Source organism: Crocodylus siamensis, chromosome 1, assembly GCF_052110815.1.
Source record: "Crocodylus siamensis isolate JL-2025a chromosome 1, ASM5211081v1, whole genome shotgun sequence".
Lineage (NCBI taxonomy): Eukaryota > Metazoa > Chordata > Crocodylia > Crocodylidae > Crocodylus > Crocodylus siamensis.
Window position 1 is genome coordinate 309,478,758 of NC_143395.1, and position 14,783 is coordinate 309,493,540.

General features: G+C 40.9%; 1 protein-coding gene across 1 annotated transcript in view; it reads right to left on the reverse strand.

Annotated features, from left to right (window-relative positions):
• Nucleotides 1-14,783, reverse strand: part of MYO16 (myosin XVI) — a 545,578-nt gene that overhangs the window by 337,974 nt on the left and 192,821 nt on the right. Inside the window, exons 8-9 of the mRNA XM_090022346.1 lie at nucleotides 11,170-11,245; nucleotides 7,089-7,242 (exon numbers count right to left, since the gene is read on the reverse strand). Coding sequence (XP_089878472.1) covers nucleotides 7,089-7,242; nucleotides 11,170-11,245 — 230 coding nt within the window. The remainder of the gene's footprint in view (nucleotides 1-7,088; nucleotides 7,243-11,169; nucleotides 11,246-14,783) is intronic.

Consider the following 14,783-nt stretch of genomic DNA (forward strand, 5'->3'; position numbering starts at 1 on the left):
ATGGTTATAGTGGCATAACCAAGATAAGGCACCTTTTCCCACTGCTGCTTATTAGATTCCCCAAACCTGAATAAGCTATTAGAGTAAAAATTGGATAATTTTTAGGGGAGTAAAAAACCTAACCTGTGAATTATCAAAGCTGCACTTTATGGTCATGTCCAGATGAGCAGGGGCATGTGCATTCAACAGCACAAATAGTAGCAGCACAAATCTCTGCTACAGTGCATGCCGCTGCATGTGCCTTTTGTTGTGGGCTGTGCCCAGCTCATGCCAGCTCCCATCCAGGCTCCATGTGCTTGGGGGCAGGGAGGGGGAGCTGGCTGGGGCACAGGGTGCCTCGGCGTGGGGCTAGTTGGCAGGAAGCCCTATGCTGAAGCACCCTGCACCCTAGCCAGCTGGAGAGCAGCGTGTGGAGACAGGGAGCAGGCAGCCCAGGGCAAATTTTGTCTCCGTTCTGAAAATTAGCAGCACTGTCCATGGTTCAACTTTCAACTTGTGTGGTTTGTGGCGCTGTCAGAAAATGAATGGTTTTGGGCATTTGAACCATCTACTATGAGATATAAGAGGATAAGTGTCTACTGCACATCCATTGTTCCACACTACCTGCCCATCTGCATGCACCTATATCACAGTAAGCAGAAGCTAAATTATGGTAGTTTAATGACGTGGGGTAAGTTACAACAATGCCACAATAGCGCGCACAAGGGTTACTTCTCACTGGCTGATGTGCACCAAAGCTCGACCTCGTACCATCTTTTTCTATAGTAGATTGATTGTATCTTTATACCCTTGATTTACATCCTTTTATAGTGGGATAACTGTATCCACACTAAAAGGAAGGACTCTTTTTTAACTATACCTTTATAACGGAAGCAGTGAAAGGTTAACAGAAAACATTAACAGAACCTCACACAATCACCAAGAATTTTGGAAGTACTTTAAAACACTATAGTTTCTTTTTAGTTAACAATAAAATAAAAAATATATAAATTATGCTACTGGTCATGTAAGCCTAACCTAGCTTTTTTATTGGGTTATACTTCACAGTCCTGTGCATGATTATTTATGAGTGGTAAAATTTCATCAAACCATAAGGAAAACTCAGATAAAATGACAATGCAAACAGGAAGCATTATGTAAATGTGTTCTACAAACACATATACAAAATCAGGGACCAAAATGAAGTGCTATTAACATCTGCATTTTCTGAGAAGGAGAAGCACTTCATATGTAATCATTATTGACATTTCCTGTAATTTACCGTCCTTGTACATTGCTGGGAAGTCAGATATACTAAAACAACTTAGTAGAAGAACTAGGAAAGAAACATATTCCAATACAGGAATTATCTTTTCACAGTCCCAGGAGTTTATCCAGCTAAACCTAATAATGATTGCTCAATGAAGCTATGTCTGCTTTGTAACCCAGCATAACACAAAATACAAAGACAGCTAAACTTTTTTCTTTAACTGAGTAGTATATATTGACTATCAATTCATCTGTTCAAGCTGTTCTGCCAGAAATCAATAATGTAATTGCAAACCAATTTGGTCAAATTAAGTTCTGTTGATAGACCAGGAATCATTTACCATTGGTTTCTCTCTCTCTCTTTTAACACATTTCCTTTATAACGCATTTGAATGAAAATTAATTTGTCAGCTATATTCAAAAATTGCCAGAAAGTACATTTTCAGTTAACTCTTGCAGATCTATTACCCAAATACATTACTCTTCTTCCTATCAGGACATGAAAAAAAGATCAATAGGTATAAACTAAAGTGTACAACAAAAACTGGAAGGGTAGCATAAAATTCACCTTATAGTTTCTGTGGATATAGTCTGGTCTAAAGGAACAATGGGCCAGACTTGTTATTATAATAATGATGACATTTTACCTGAACTAAACCAAAACACCTCAGTCAAGATTAGAATTGTTTGGCACTGTACAAAGAGATCTCACTTGAGCTCAGCAGAGAAGACAAATGGGAAGCCTTACAAAACTGGTTATGCTTCTCTGATTTTCATAGGATATACCATATTTTCTTGCATACAACACACACTTAAAAAAAACCCAGGTGTTTGAAATTGGAGCGTGCATTATATGCAAGACATATGGTAAGAGACATTTCTACTGCTTACCAAGCAAAAGCCAAAGTAAAGACTGCATGTGATCCATAGAGACCAGACAAATAAGCAGGCTCAGGTCCCTACCTGTTGTTACTTTGTAATATATTACAAGGAAAGATATTTTATTCTTCATTCACCCTTTCAAAAACAAAATGTACATCTTTTTCTGGGGTGTACTGCATGCAAGAAAACATAGCATATGTTGGGCTTGGCCTATTCATACATTAGAACAATCTATCTGTTATGAACTGGTAAAACATAGACCTCTCTAGAAGACTGTAATGTACACTGTATGCATAGTGTAGTCAAGTTATTTTCCCACCTACTCAATCCAGTGCAAAATGGTATGGGAGTCAGCTACACTAATTCTGTGCCTGCTGAGAACTCTCCTATCCCGGAAGGCTAATATGCTCTATTATAACCTTTGTGCCATAATAGAAAGTATGACATAATCTCTATCTATAATGTCCAATTTATTCCTACACATTTCTCTAGTATGGATCAACCCATGGTATCTTGGCACTGGATCTGCTCTCTTCTTTCTGGTATCAGGTTGTCAGTACTTTTGTTTAAAAATACTGAAGTTTGGGACTTGCAAAAAGCTCTGGAAGATCATAATCAACAGCAACATCTGAACTTTGATTAACAGATTCACAATTTAGACCCAATACCAAATATAATCTGCCTCTTTAGGAGGCTAAAAATACCCCAGTCGGGGTTGGGGCCAGTGGCTGAGCTGTCCCAGACCTTGGCTATGCTGTAAAAGCATACAGACTTTTGGGAGATTAGGTTAACCCTTTCCTAGATTGGGTTAACCTGATCTTGATCTAAAATTAGTGCACCTACTCAGGTGAACTAACTGAGACTGAGCGCATATTTTTTTGGCTGAATTTAACCTCCTGGATACTTGCACAGTTGAGCATGTGGTTGACCTAACTCTGGTTAGGCAAATATGCAATACAGTACAATCCACAGACATGACTGCACTTTGTGTAGCTATATCTTGGAACTATCAGACTCAGATACTAATGACAGTGTAATCTGTGGTGGTGTAGAGTTCAGCATAGGCTGCAAAACTCTGCTGGACCCTAGATAGTACTTGAATGCATAGCCCAAGCTCAGCTCAGTGCTGTTGCAGCTACATTGGTATTACTAGCCAGGCACGCCAGTTTTAAAACTAGACTGGCTGTGTCCATATAGACTGCAATCATACTTTTGGACTGTAGTGTAGACATGTCCTGAGAGTTTCAGGACAATCATAAATTCAGGAAAAAGGAAAAAAAAAATATGGTCGGGCAGTTTCGTTTTCCACAGATGGTTCATTTTCAGAGTCAATTATCTTCATTTTTCTACTCCATGAGCTTTTCTAGGAGTTCTCAATGAAGGTCACTGCCCACAACAGTTTAGTTTTATTACCATATAAAGGGCAACCATTTGGAAATGTCTGAAAGAATCACTCTCCTTTCCTTAATTTCAGGGAGCAAGGGGTGAGGAGAGCAGATTGCACAGTCTCCCTGCCATGCCTCAGCCATTTCTTCAGAACACTGAAAGCTTTGGAGGTCAGAAGCCAATCTGTGCCACAAATTCACAGCACAAAGGAAGTCCAAAATTAATCCAGTGGTCATGTATAAAATATGCTATTAGAAAGAATAATGACATGGACTAAGCGGAAAGAATTCAGGTTAGTGTTAAATAGCTGCTTCTCATAATATATTTATAAATGTAAACATTGACATAAAAACTCATTTCCCCTATATAGGTATGCACTTATACAGAAGAGATGCCTTTAAAAAAACAAAACAAAACAAAAACCCTTTTCATTCTTTGCCATTGTTTTTGTTCGTTAACCATCTCCACTTTAGCAATTAATTTATCAACCATGCATGTACTAGGTCCCCAATTTTTGGATGGTGTCCAGTTTCTGAGAGCTAATTGCATTTGGAAATTCTTTGGAGACAGAGGAATTATATGGAAAATGAACCAACAAATAAAATGTCTTTTTAAAAAAGAAAAGAAATTGAACTTACAATGAAATACATCATTGCTTAATGGCAACCCCTTTTCACTGTTTGGCAGAGTATCTCATTATATGTCATTTCAGGATCCAGGTTGGAAATTAACAGAAATAAATGCCTTCGTAGCTTTCATTCCAAGTATGTGACAGGAAATAATGTCAATGGATATAACATTAGTGTTATTAGTCTTTTACCGATAAAGAAAAATAAAATTTACCTTAATTGGTACATTTGATTTAAAGCCCTGCAAGTTTGAACTATTTAATATGATATTTAACATTACTCATGTAATGAGGTTAACATATTTTAATGTGACATAATCCATGTTTTCAAGCTACTATATTTTCATTCATAATGCATACCCCTAAATAAGACACGCACCTTGTTTTAACAAAGACAGAATGAAGAAAAAAAATGATTTATCCAGAGATATAGCTGAATAGAGGAAGAACACTGCCTAATTTTCAGTTTACTCACCCTCCCCTTCCAACTCAGAAAAAAATATGCAGATTCACAGCTAAAATGTCAGCAGCTCTTAACTTCTCAGCCAAAGGCTGAATTTCTAGCTCCTGACTGGACTCCCTTGGCAGAACTAGGATTTTGAAAAGAGATAAAAATAGTCTTCAGGGCTGTGAAATAGGAAGAGAGAGACCAGGGGTAGCTAACAGACAGTAAAACTGCCAAGGAAAGTCTAGCTTGATTCATGAAACACTGGGCTCCTAAAGACATGTGGGAAGCCTCCTCCAATGCACTTCCAGTGTGTTGGAACAGACTCAATGAATTGAGTCTGACAGAACACGGAAATTGACATGCTCTGGCAGCCTTCCGCATCACATGTATCAGCATCCCCGTGCGCCCTTGCACTGAAAAAATGGCAGCAGAGTGCTTTGAAATAAAATATGTTCAATGAGCTTTAGTTCCTTAGCACCATTTTATCAGCACAGGGACGTATGGGGACTCTGATACAGGTTCCCCCCGATTTATGCTGTACATGCGTTCCCAGAGAACAGTGCATAAATCAAATCCGCATAAAGTAAACCCACTTTACAATGTAACAAATAGGGATAGGTTCCCCTGGTGGTGAGGGACGGATAGAGTGAGGCTGGAACTAGGGAATGGGCAGTGGGAGGGATACCACTCCCAGGGCTGCACAAGGCAGCAAAGCAGAAGAAACAGAGAGGCACTCACCCCAGCACCAGCTACAGTAGCCCTGGGAGCAGCTGGCAACAGCTGCCTGCAGCCGCTGGGCTGCACCGTGCTCCACCTGTCCCCACTCACATCTAGTCCTGGGCTGCACCGTGCTCTGGTGCAGGCAGCTGGTGTTGGGGTGAGTGCTGCGCCCCATGCCGCCCAGGGCTCCACTTGTCTGCACTCACCCTAGCCCATGCTGGAACAGCCAACACTGGCTGCCTGCACCACGCAGCCCAGGAGCTGGGGTGAGGCTAGGCATGAGGGGACAGGCAGAGCATGGTGTATCCCAGCGGCTGTAGGCAGCTGGCACCGGACAGTCCTGGGGCCACTGCAGCCAGGGCTGGGGTGAGTGGGGCCATGGTCCTTTCCCCTTCCCCCACAGACTAACCTGCTTGGGCAGGGGGGCATCTATGCTGATCACAAGAGAGAATTTTCCTTGCATATAACACATTATGGGTCTGAATATAGTCATTGCATAAGAGCGAATTCTCATATAAAGAACCCACATGAATCAAGGGAAACCTGTACATATGAAGTGCAGATCCTTTTTATTAGCATGGGTTGCTGATTAAAGCGCCTGGCACTGAGTTCCAGAGCATGTGTAAAAATGCTCATCAAGACCATTCAAAAGGAAAGAGAGTAATTAATAGTGATCCACTTAACCCTTGGTGTGATAAAGCAATTTTTGCAGCTTGCCTGCAACATGAAAAGCCAATTTTGTGGGCATTTCCCAGTGACCCCGCCCCTTGCTATTGATTGGCAGAGAGGCATATACAGTAAATTTAATAGCAGATTCCATGGAAAGTAAATTCTTTTTCACTAGGCATGTGTACACATGCTACTAGTGCAACACAATAAACTCCTGTGTAGTTCACATCAGTTTACTGCTCTTAGGCACCACATTTACACATGCACCTGGGACCACAGCACATTAAGCTGGGTCAGAGCAGCCTCAGCTGCCTGGTGGTCAAAAGGGTGAGCCTGCCAGCCTGGTGCTGCTCTGACCCGGCTTAATGTGCTGCAGAGGAGCTGCCTGGGATACGAGGGTGCTTCAATATCAAGGCTAGGCAACAGGCAGCTCTGAGCTCAGGATTTCCAGCCCATTTATTTTACATGCATCAACCTTCTCCCCACAGTAAACAAAACAAACATTAAAACAAGCAGGCATACAAACAACAACCAAACAAACCTAAAATCATCTGTCTCCCTTCAGACCTTGAGAGGGGCAACCCAGGCTCTGTGCTTCTTACTCCTCCTCTGTTTTCTAAACTTGCACTCTGCTCCTGGAGCTTTTAACCCTTTCTGTGGGTCTACCCTCATTTATTAATCATTGGTTCCAGCCAATGCAGAAATAACCTTATACTTGTATTTACAAGTGGTCTGTACCCATTAAATTTCTGCAATGTTAGGACAGATAAAAATGAAAACATAGGTACTCAGGCTACCTCCTATCACCATATAACCCCCAAGACAAAATCCAACATTGTCATTATTCCCCTATTTTTGCTAGATACTTGAATTCTGAAGTCATATGTTAAATCTTATTTATCCTTCTTCTCTCACCTTCTGATAACTGTACATGGTGAACTTTTGACTACAAATCTGTTAATATCTAAATCAGAAGAAACTGGGGCAGGAAATAGAGAAAGATATAACAGCCTTTCAAACTGAAGAACCCACTTTGCCCATCTGTTGTGTGTACAATATACAGGATAACACAGCTCTACTATTTTGCCCTTAACTATAAATACTTACAGCTTATTAGAAAATGCAGGCAGGTCATGGATGATCTCTTCATATGGCTCCTCTTGTGATAAAGTAGAAACAGTTGAAGGATCTTTCATTTTTAACTCCCAAATAGTTTCAGCTTTCAGAAGGATTTCCTCAATAAATTCAGAAGCTGCAAGATCTAGATATTGGAATAAAAATATTAAGCATGAAAAAGCAAAAATAGCAAAACCCTATTTGGATCAAAACTCTAGATTTAACAATAGCTTAGATAAACATTTTGACAAAAGAAAAATTTAAGAAGAAATTTATCACAGGAGTATTGGAGAAAAGGAAATGTAAGGTGGCCTTGGTATGAAATTATATCATCTTTGTTTGGCAAAAGTCAAACCAGTCTTATTCTAGAAGGAACTAAACAATTCAATAGTAAATGGGATATAAAAACTAAATGATATTTAATGGCATGATTGAACACTTTATTCAATGACAGCGAACACTGAAATACCTCACTGTTCTTTTATTTCTACATGCTAGTCTTACACTTAAAATTACATATTGATTTGAAGAAATCAAAGTGCTGAAAACAACTATGTTTGCACAAAGGACATATTGTTATATAACTAGCAATATAGACGGATAGTCTCAGCTCAGCTCTGTTGTTTTCAAATGAATGGCTGACATATTCACTCAAGTAACCTTCTGAGAAGATAAGGTACTGCACAAAATTCTATAGATTATTTTTAACAATGGCACATATTTCTTTGATGGACTATGCAGTACAAATTTCCTTACGTAATCTGCAGGTAAAGTTGTTCAGTTTTCCACATTGCTAGTCTTACATTTTTACTTTTTATAATTTAAATTCAGGATAGTTTAAGTACAATTCATTTTCTTGCTTTTAGTATAAGGATATTCTCTTCTAAGCCATTGATACCAATACCCTATCTTAGTCCACCACGAAAGGGAAGAATCCTTAAAAGAGCACTTATGTAGTGACTGTATGTGTGTCTACACAAAACTCTTTACTGTGTAATAGATTAAGCTTCTTGCTACTGTGCCATAGGGACTTGTATAGATGGGCCCACTGCATGGTAGATCTATTGCCTATATAGGTAGTAACCAACCACACAGAAAACTAATTTATTGCATAGTAAATGCTGTGCATGTAGACAGTGACACTTTACAGCACAGTAGATTACTATATAGCTATATCTATATCTATATATATAGTGGTGTTTCATTTCAATCACAGAAAAATGTGGATTTTGGTTACTTTTTTAATCCAAAAATTTGGGATTTATTTTTATTAGAGAAAATCAGGATCCTTGCTCATAAGTCATGTCCATTAGCCCACTTAGCATTTTTTTTGCCCTCCACTGGACCCTCCCCAATTTGTCCACATCTTTTCCGTAGTGGCAGGGGGCAAACTTAACATAGTATTCCAGATGTTTCCTCACTAGTGCTGAACAGAGGGGAATAATCACTTCCCTTGACCTGCTGACAACACTCTTACCAATGTAGCCCAGTATGCCATTAGCTGTTTTTGCAACAAGGGCATACTGTTGGATCATATTCTGCTTACTGTCCACTATAACCCCCTGGTCTTTTTCTGCAAAGCTGATGCCCAGCCAGTCAGCCCCCAGCCTGTACTGGTGCATGGAATTATTCTGCCTAAGTGCAGGACTTTGCACTTGTCCTTGTTGACCCTCATGAGATTTGTTTTGGCCCAATCTTCCAATTTGTCAAGGTCTCACTGAATCCTAGTCCTACCCTCCAATGTATCTATACTTCTCTCCAGCTTGGTGCCATCTGCAAACTTGCTGAGAGTGCACTCTATGCCATCTTCCAGGTTGGTGATGAAGACATTGAACAAAACGGGTCCCAGGGCTGACCTCTGGGGCACTCCACTTGATACCGGCTGCCAGCTAAACATCAAGCCATTTATTATTACTCTCTGAGCCTGATTCTCCAGACAGTTTTCTATTCGCCTTACAGTCCATTCATCCAGCCCATACTTTCCTAGCTTTCCTGCAAGAATGCTGTGGGAGACCATATCAAAAGCCTTGCTAAAATCAATGTACTCCACATCCATCAGTCTCCCTACATCCACTGAGCCAGTCACCTTGTCATAGAAGACAGTCAGGTTGGTCAGGCATGGCTCTGCAATCTCATCAGCCAACTCCCTCATCACTCTCAGGTGCATCCCATCCAGCCTCATGGACTTGTATATGTCCAGCTTTTCTAAATAGTTCCTAAACTATTCTTTCATCTCTGTTGGCTGCTCAGCTCCTCCCACAACTGTGCTGCCAGGTGTAATAGTCTGGGAGGTGACCTTGCCTGTGAAGACTGAGGTGAAGAAGGCATTGAGCACTTCAGTCTTTTCTGCCTCCTCTGTCACAAGGCTGCCTCCACCATTCAGTAAGAGACACACACTTTCCCTGATCCTCCTCTTGCTACCAACATACTTGCAGAAACCATTCTTGTTACTGTTCATGTTCCTTGCTAGCTGCAACTCCAGTTGTGCCTTGGCCTTCCTCACTTCATCTCTGGATGCCTGAGGAATGCTCTTATATACCTCCCTATTTATTTGTCCAAGTTTCTACTTTTTATAAGCTTCCTCTTTGTGACTTAGTCTACTGAAGAGTTCCCTGCTAAGCCAAGCTGGTCTTCTGCCATACTTACTAGTCTTCCAGCACATCAGGATGGTTTGTTCCTGCACTCTCAGTAAGCCTTTCATGAACAGCCAGCTCTCCTGGACTCCTTTCCCACTCAGACTGGCTTCCTAGGGGATCCTGCCCATAAGTTCTCGGAGTCAAAGTCTGCTTTTCTGAAGTCAAGGGTCCTTAATCTGCTGCTTTCCATCCTTCTTTTCCTCAGGATCCTGAACTCAATCACTTCATGGACACTGCTGCCCAAGCTGCCATCCACTACAACATTCCCCACCAATTCTTCCCAGAACAATTCTTGTTCACCAGAGTGCCCCAGGGAAGACAAGGATCAATGGTCACAAACTCATGCAAGACCATTTTAGGCTGGACATATGGAAAAACTTCTTCACTATCCTAGACCCCAAGGCTTGGAATAGACTCCCCCTAGATACAGCACTAGCACCTACTCTGGACACTTTCAAGAAGCATTTGGATGCCTATCTTGCTGGGATCCTTCGACCCTAGCTGAGTTCCTGCCCCTTGGGCAGGGGGCTGGATCCAAAGATCTTACGAGGTCCCTTCCAGCCCTAATGTCTATGAATCCATGAGTCACCAGCTGCAGCTGTGCTACCTTATGGGAAAAGCCACTTATGCTAAAGAAATAATATGCTGATCACTGGGTAGAGATTGAGGAAGTGTAAAGGCAAGCCTCCATAGCAACAATAGAGCCAGTCAGTGTTACAAAGGTGCACAGCTGACCAAAGCAGTTAACTATGGAGAAAGAAAGGGTTGCAGCATTTTGGGAAAAAATACTCTTTGATAACTGAGTGATCATGAAGTTCCCATCAGGTGTAAAGGGATGAATTCCTGGTCCTTTGCACCTCAGAAATCAGGGAGATAGACGCACAAGAATTTTTGCACCTCATTCTAGATGTTACTAAAACTAAAACAAAGCCAAACACAGCAATCTTCAAAAAAAAAAAAAATCAAATATATGCTAAAAACACCAATGCTAAATGTTACATTAATAATCCTAATGCAAGGATCTTTTCATATAATATTCTCTTACTTTGTAGATGGTTTTCCATAACAGAAGGTGCTATCATTTAAAAATACATATTCTTGAATAAATTATCCTACTCTATAATATTCAAAAAAGCTCTTTTAAGTACTTGCATGAAGTCATGCTTCCAGGAATCAAAGGCATGGCTCAATATGTACAATGACAACATGCTATGGACATATAACTTATTGTATCCTATTGGTTAAATATTCTTCAAATTAAATAATGCAATTCCTGTGGTTGAATTGTGCAGTAAAATTTCTAAGATAGGTACACTCTACCAGAAAAGCAAGCAAACAAACAAAAGCAATTTCCTCTTTGCACAAGTGGCTAGGTCAATAACATACATGAGTTAAGGACAGAAGCATTTTGGAGGGAAGAGGGATAATGGTCATACCTGAAGGCCTTTCATTACTGCAGTTGAGAAGATGGGGGTTGGCCCAATGTGTCAAAAGCAATTTCACGAGGTTTGTCTAGAAAGAACAAAAGCAGATTTTTGAAAGGACAGAAGCATGACACAAATATCAGTTACAATTCAGTTTAAAAGGAAAAGTCTTCTTAATACAATACTTCCTAACTAGAGGAAAAACTGTGTCTCACTCCTATATTTCACCTATTCCAGTCACCCCCATACTTGCTGCAAGTTGCACCATGCTCTGTGGTTTTGCGGGGAATTGGCTTATAGGTATAGATATATGCATTATAAGGGTTCAAGATCAGCAGCAAGGGTTAAATGGCTTTCTAAAGAGCTTGGGAGACACACAAACAGCTTCTCATGGCCCTGAAAACAGATGGGCTGTCTAGCACAGCAAGGCCAACAGATGGACACAGTTTGAGAATTGAGGGGGGCATGCCATAACACAAGATCACCACCTGAAAGCAGACAGGTTGTCTAACACAACAAAGACACACAGCCTGGACCCAAGGAAGTATATTCCACACTGTCCCATAACACAAGATAAGTGACACCAGCTACAAGGCCCCAGAGCAGGGGTGGGGCCTGTGTCCCAGTCTGGGGGGAACAGACCAAATTAGGAGAAGGCCCAGAAGGCTACACAGAGACAACCAATTGGAGATAGCTATGGATGAAGAGTCATCAGGAGTCATCAAGTGAGGGAAGGAGAATACAAAAGCAGAGACTTGAGATTAACAAAGGGTCCCTCCCTGTTCCTTCTTGTCCCTCCTCCTTCTGCTCCCTGAGAGGGGTCTCCATCCCCATCCGTGTCTCCGGGAAGGGTCCACAAGGCCACGATGGACCAAGGGCATACCAGTAGCCTGTCTCATCCACCCCACTGAAGGGGGCCTGTGGGCCTCAGCATCCCACCTCCAGACTGCTGACACCTAAGAGAAAGAGCCTCAGAGTGGAGCCTGCAGCCTGACCAACTGTACTTTGACTTTGATGACAGCCCTAGATATAGATTGGTAGATATAGAATTGCTTGATTGTTTGTATTGTTACTCTTTTGTTATCACTCTGTATCAATAAACTCACCCGTTATCAACTAGCAGGTATTGTGTTTGGTCTGAGGAGTGTGCTCGCCTGGAACAAAGGTATAGGGGCAGGGTCCACATCCAGTGCCAACAATGTCCAGCTGATTGTGAGCACATTTGCTCCTGGTTGGCTGTCTACACATGCTGTACTGCATAGTAATTACTCTTGAGTAAATTTGTTATTTGTATTTACCGGTAGCAAATTTACTTTCGATTAGAGCAAATTACTGTGCAGTAAGCATCTGCACATGTAGACAGTGATGCTTATTGCACAGTAATTTGCTCTAATCCTGAGCAAAGTATCTCATGTAGATGTGTCCACTGACAAGGTAAAAACAACCAACCTAGCAATAGCACAAAGGAAGTGAGCAAGGTGAAAAGTAGGCTGAGTAGAAAAGTTTCTTTAGTCCAAAGTAGGACATCAAAAGGGAAATGAGATGTGGCCAGGATGTCAATAGTAGGCTAACAGCAGAGCTGCAACTTGGCCTAAAAGGAAAATATTTTTTTTAAAAAGGAGTGCAGGGGAAAGGGAATAATTTCAAAAGAATAATAAAATACACAGAGGACAATACTGATTAAAGTATGACAGCAAAGAAGAGCAGTGACTAGTAACTACTACAAAAATACAAAGGTCAATAGTTGCCTGTTCATACAAATTGGGCAAATGTTCTTTGCAGAATTATGTTGAAGAATTATGCTTGAAGTTTAAAACTACTTCAAGCCCCTCAGCTTTATGGTTCTGGCTTCCTTTTCTGGCCAGAACAGTAGGCCAAATAAATAATTGTGACTAAGGCATTCAGATCACTGCTAATTCCACTTACTTAATAGTTCCTCCTCTTGGATAGTAGATGCATTGATGTTACATTGGTTTAAAATTCATTAGGTTAACATGTTTTAGAAACAGGAGGTTAATTTTCAGCTGGCATATCTCTTCACGGTATTCAGAGCTCTATACACCAATGCAAAGATTTCTATACTAGTTTTACTAGTATATACTAGTATCCTAGTGCTACAAAACATGGATGACTGAGAAAATGCACAACATTTACAGTATAAAAACATTACAATGATAGAGCAAAGGGAATGAGCAAAGAGGGAATTAGGTAGGTATTTCTCTTCTGTTAAGAGATATAAACAAAATACAACAGGTTAAGGTGACAAGACTTCTAATGCTTAATCTGCAGGATCTGGGGGAACGTCTGTTCACCAGAGCGCCCCAAGGGATGACAAGGTCAAATGGTCACTAACTCCTCCATGACTGTTTTAGGTTGGACATAAGGAAGAACTTCTTTACTGTCCAACCCCCAAGGTTTGGAATAGACTGCTGCTGGAGGTGGTTCAAGCACCTACTATGAATGCCTTCAAGAGACACTTGGATGTTTGTCTTGCTGGGATCCTATGATCCCTGCTGACTTCCTGCCCCTGGGGTAGTGGGGCTGGACTCAATGATCTTCTGGGGTCCCTTCCAGCCCTAATGTCTATGAAATCTTAATGATATTATTAGATTTTATGAATCTATACACTTGAAAGCTACAAATATGTCAAATGATGCATTTTAACCCTTGTGGTCTACACAAATACTTATACATTAAAAGCATACAAATAGAAGGTGGCTGAATGCTAATTAGTATTAGTACTAGCTTTCTACTTTTAAAAAAGAAGTTACCGAGGGAGTTAACCTTTTTTGTAGGTATAATAAGGGGAAGAGATACTGACAGAAAGAGGGGATTGTTTATCTACATAGGTTAACAAATCTGGTCAGTCTTTCTCATTTGCCTAGAATATATCAGTGATGCCTTGAAGATTGCTGATATAAATTCTTCTCTTACAGAATAATTGAAATATTGTACAGATAAAACACACACATACTGTAAGCAGAGCACAGAGACAAGTCAATAATGAATTATGTTGAATTATATTGGGTTGTGGCTCCTGGAGTTTGGTTCCTTGCAGCCCACACTGAGTTCCATATTATCAGGGATACAGTGACAACACTACCTGACCTAGCTAGCTTAAAGCTAGTTTGGGGTACATCTATATGAGACACAATCAGTGAGCAAAATGGGTGGAAAAAATGCTTCTCAAAGGCTGTGTCTAGATATGTATTTATGCCATCTTAAATTTACGGCACAGTAAGTTACTGGCCCTCGGGACTAACTTTAGTCCTAAATTGAAGCCAGAGCCAGCTGCCAGTACTTGGGACTAACGTTAGTCCCAAGCTGAAGCAGGGAGAGGTGGTCAGTCAGGATCCCTGGGGTTGGGCTTAGACCAGCCCCATTATGGCTGGGCTGGTCCAGCAGGCCTGGGTTACTGGGCAGTACAGTGTCTACTTATGGGTTACTGTACAGTAACTAATCAGGCATAAATTTGGTACCTGCATGATGCAGGTATCAAATTTACACTTAAGTCAGTGTTAGTCACCATATTTACTGGTCAATATGGGCATGCACAGGTAGATATGTGCCCATACTGCATAGTATTTTCAGTTGCTGCGCAGTAAATATGCATGTGTAGATGCACC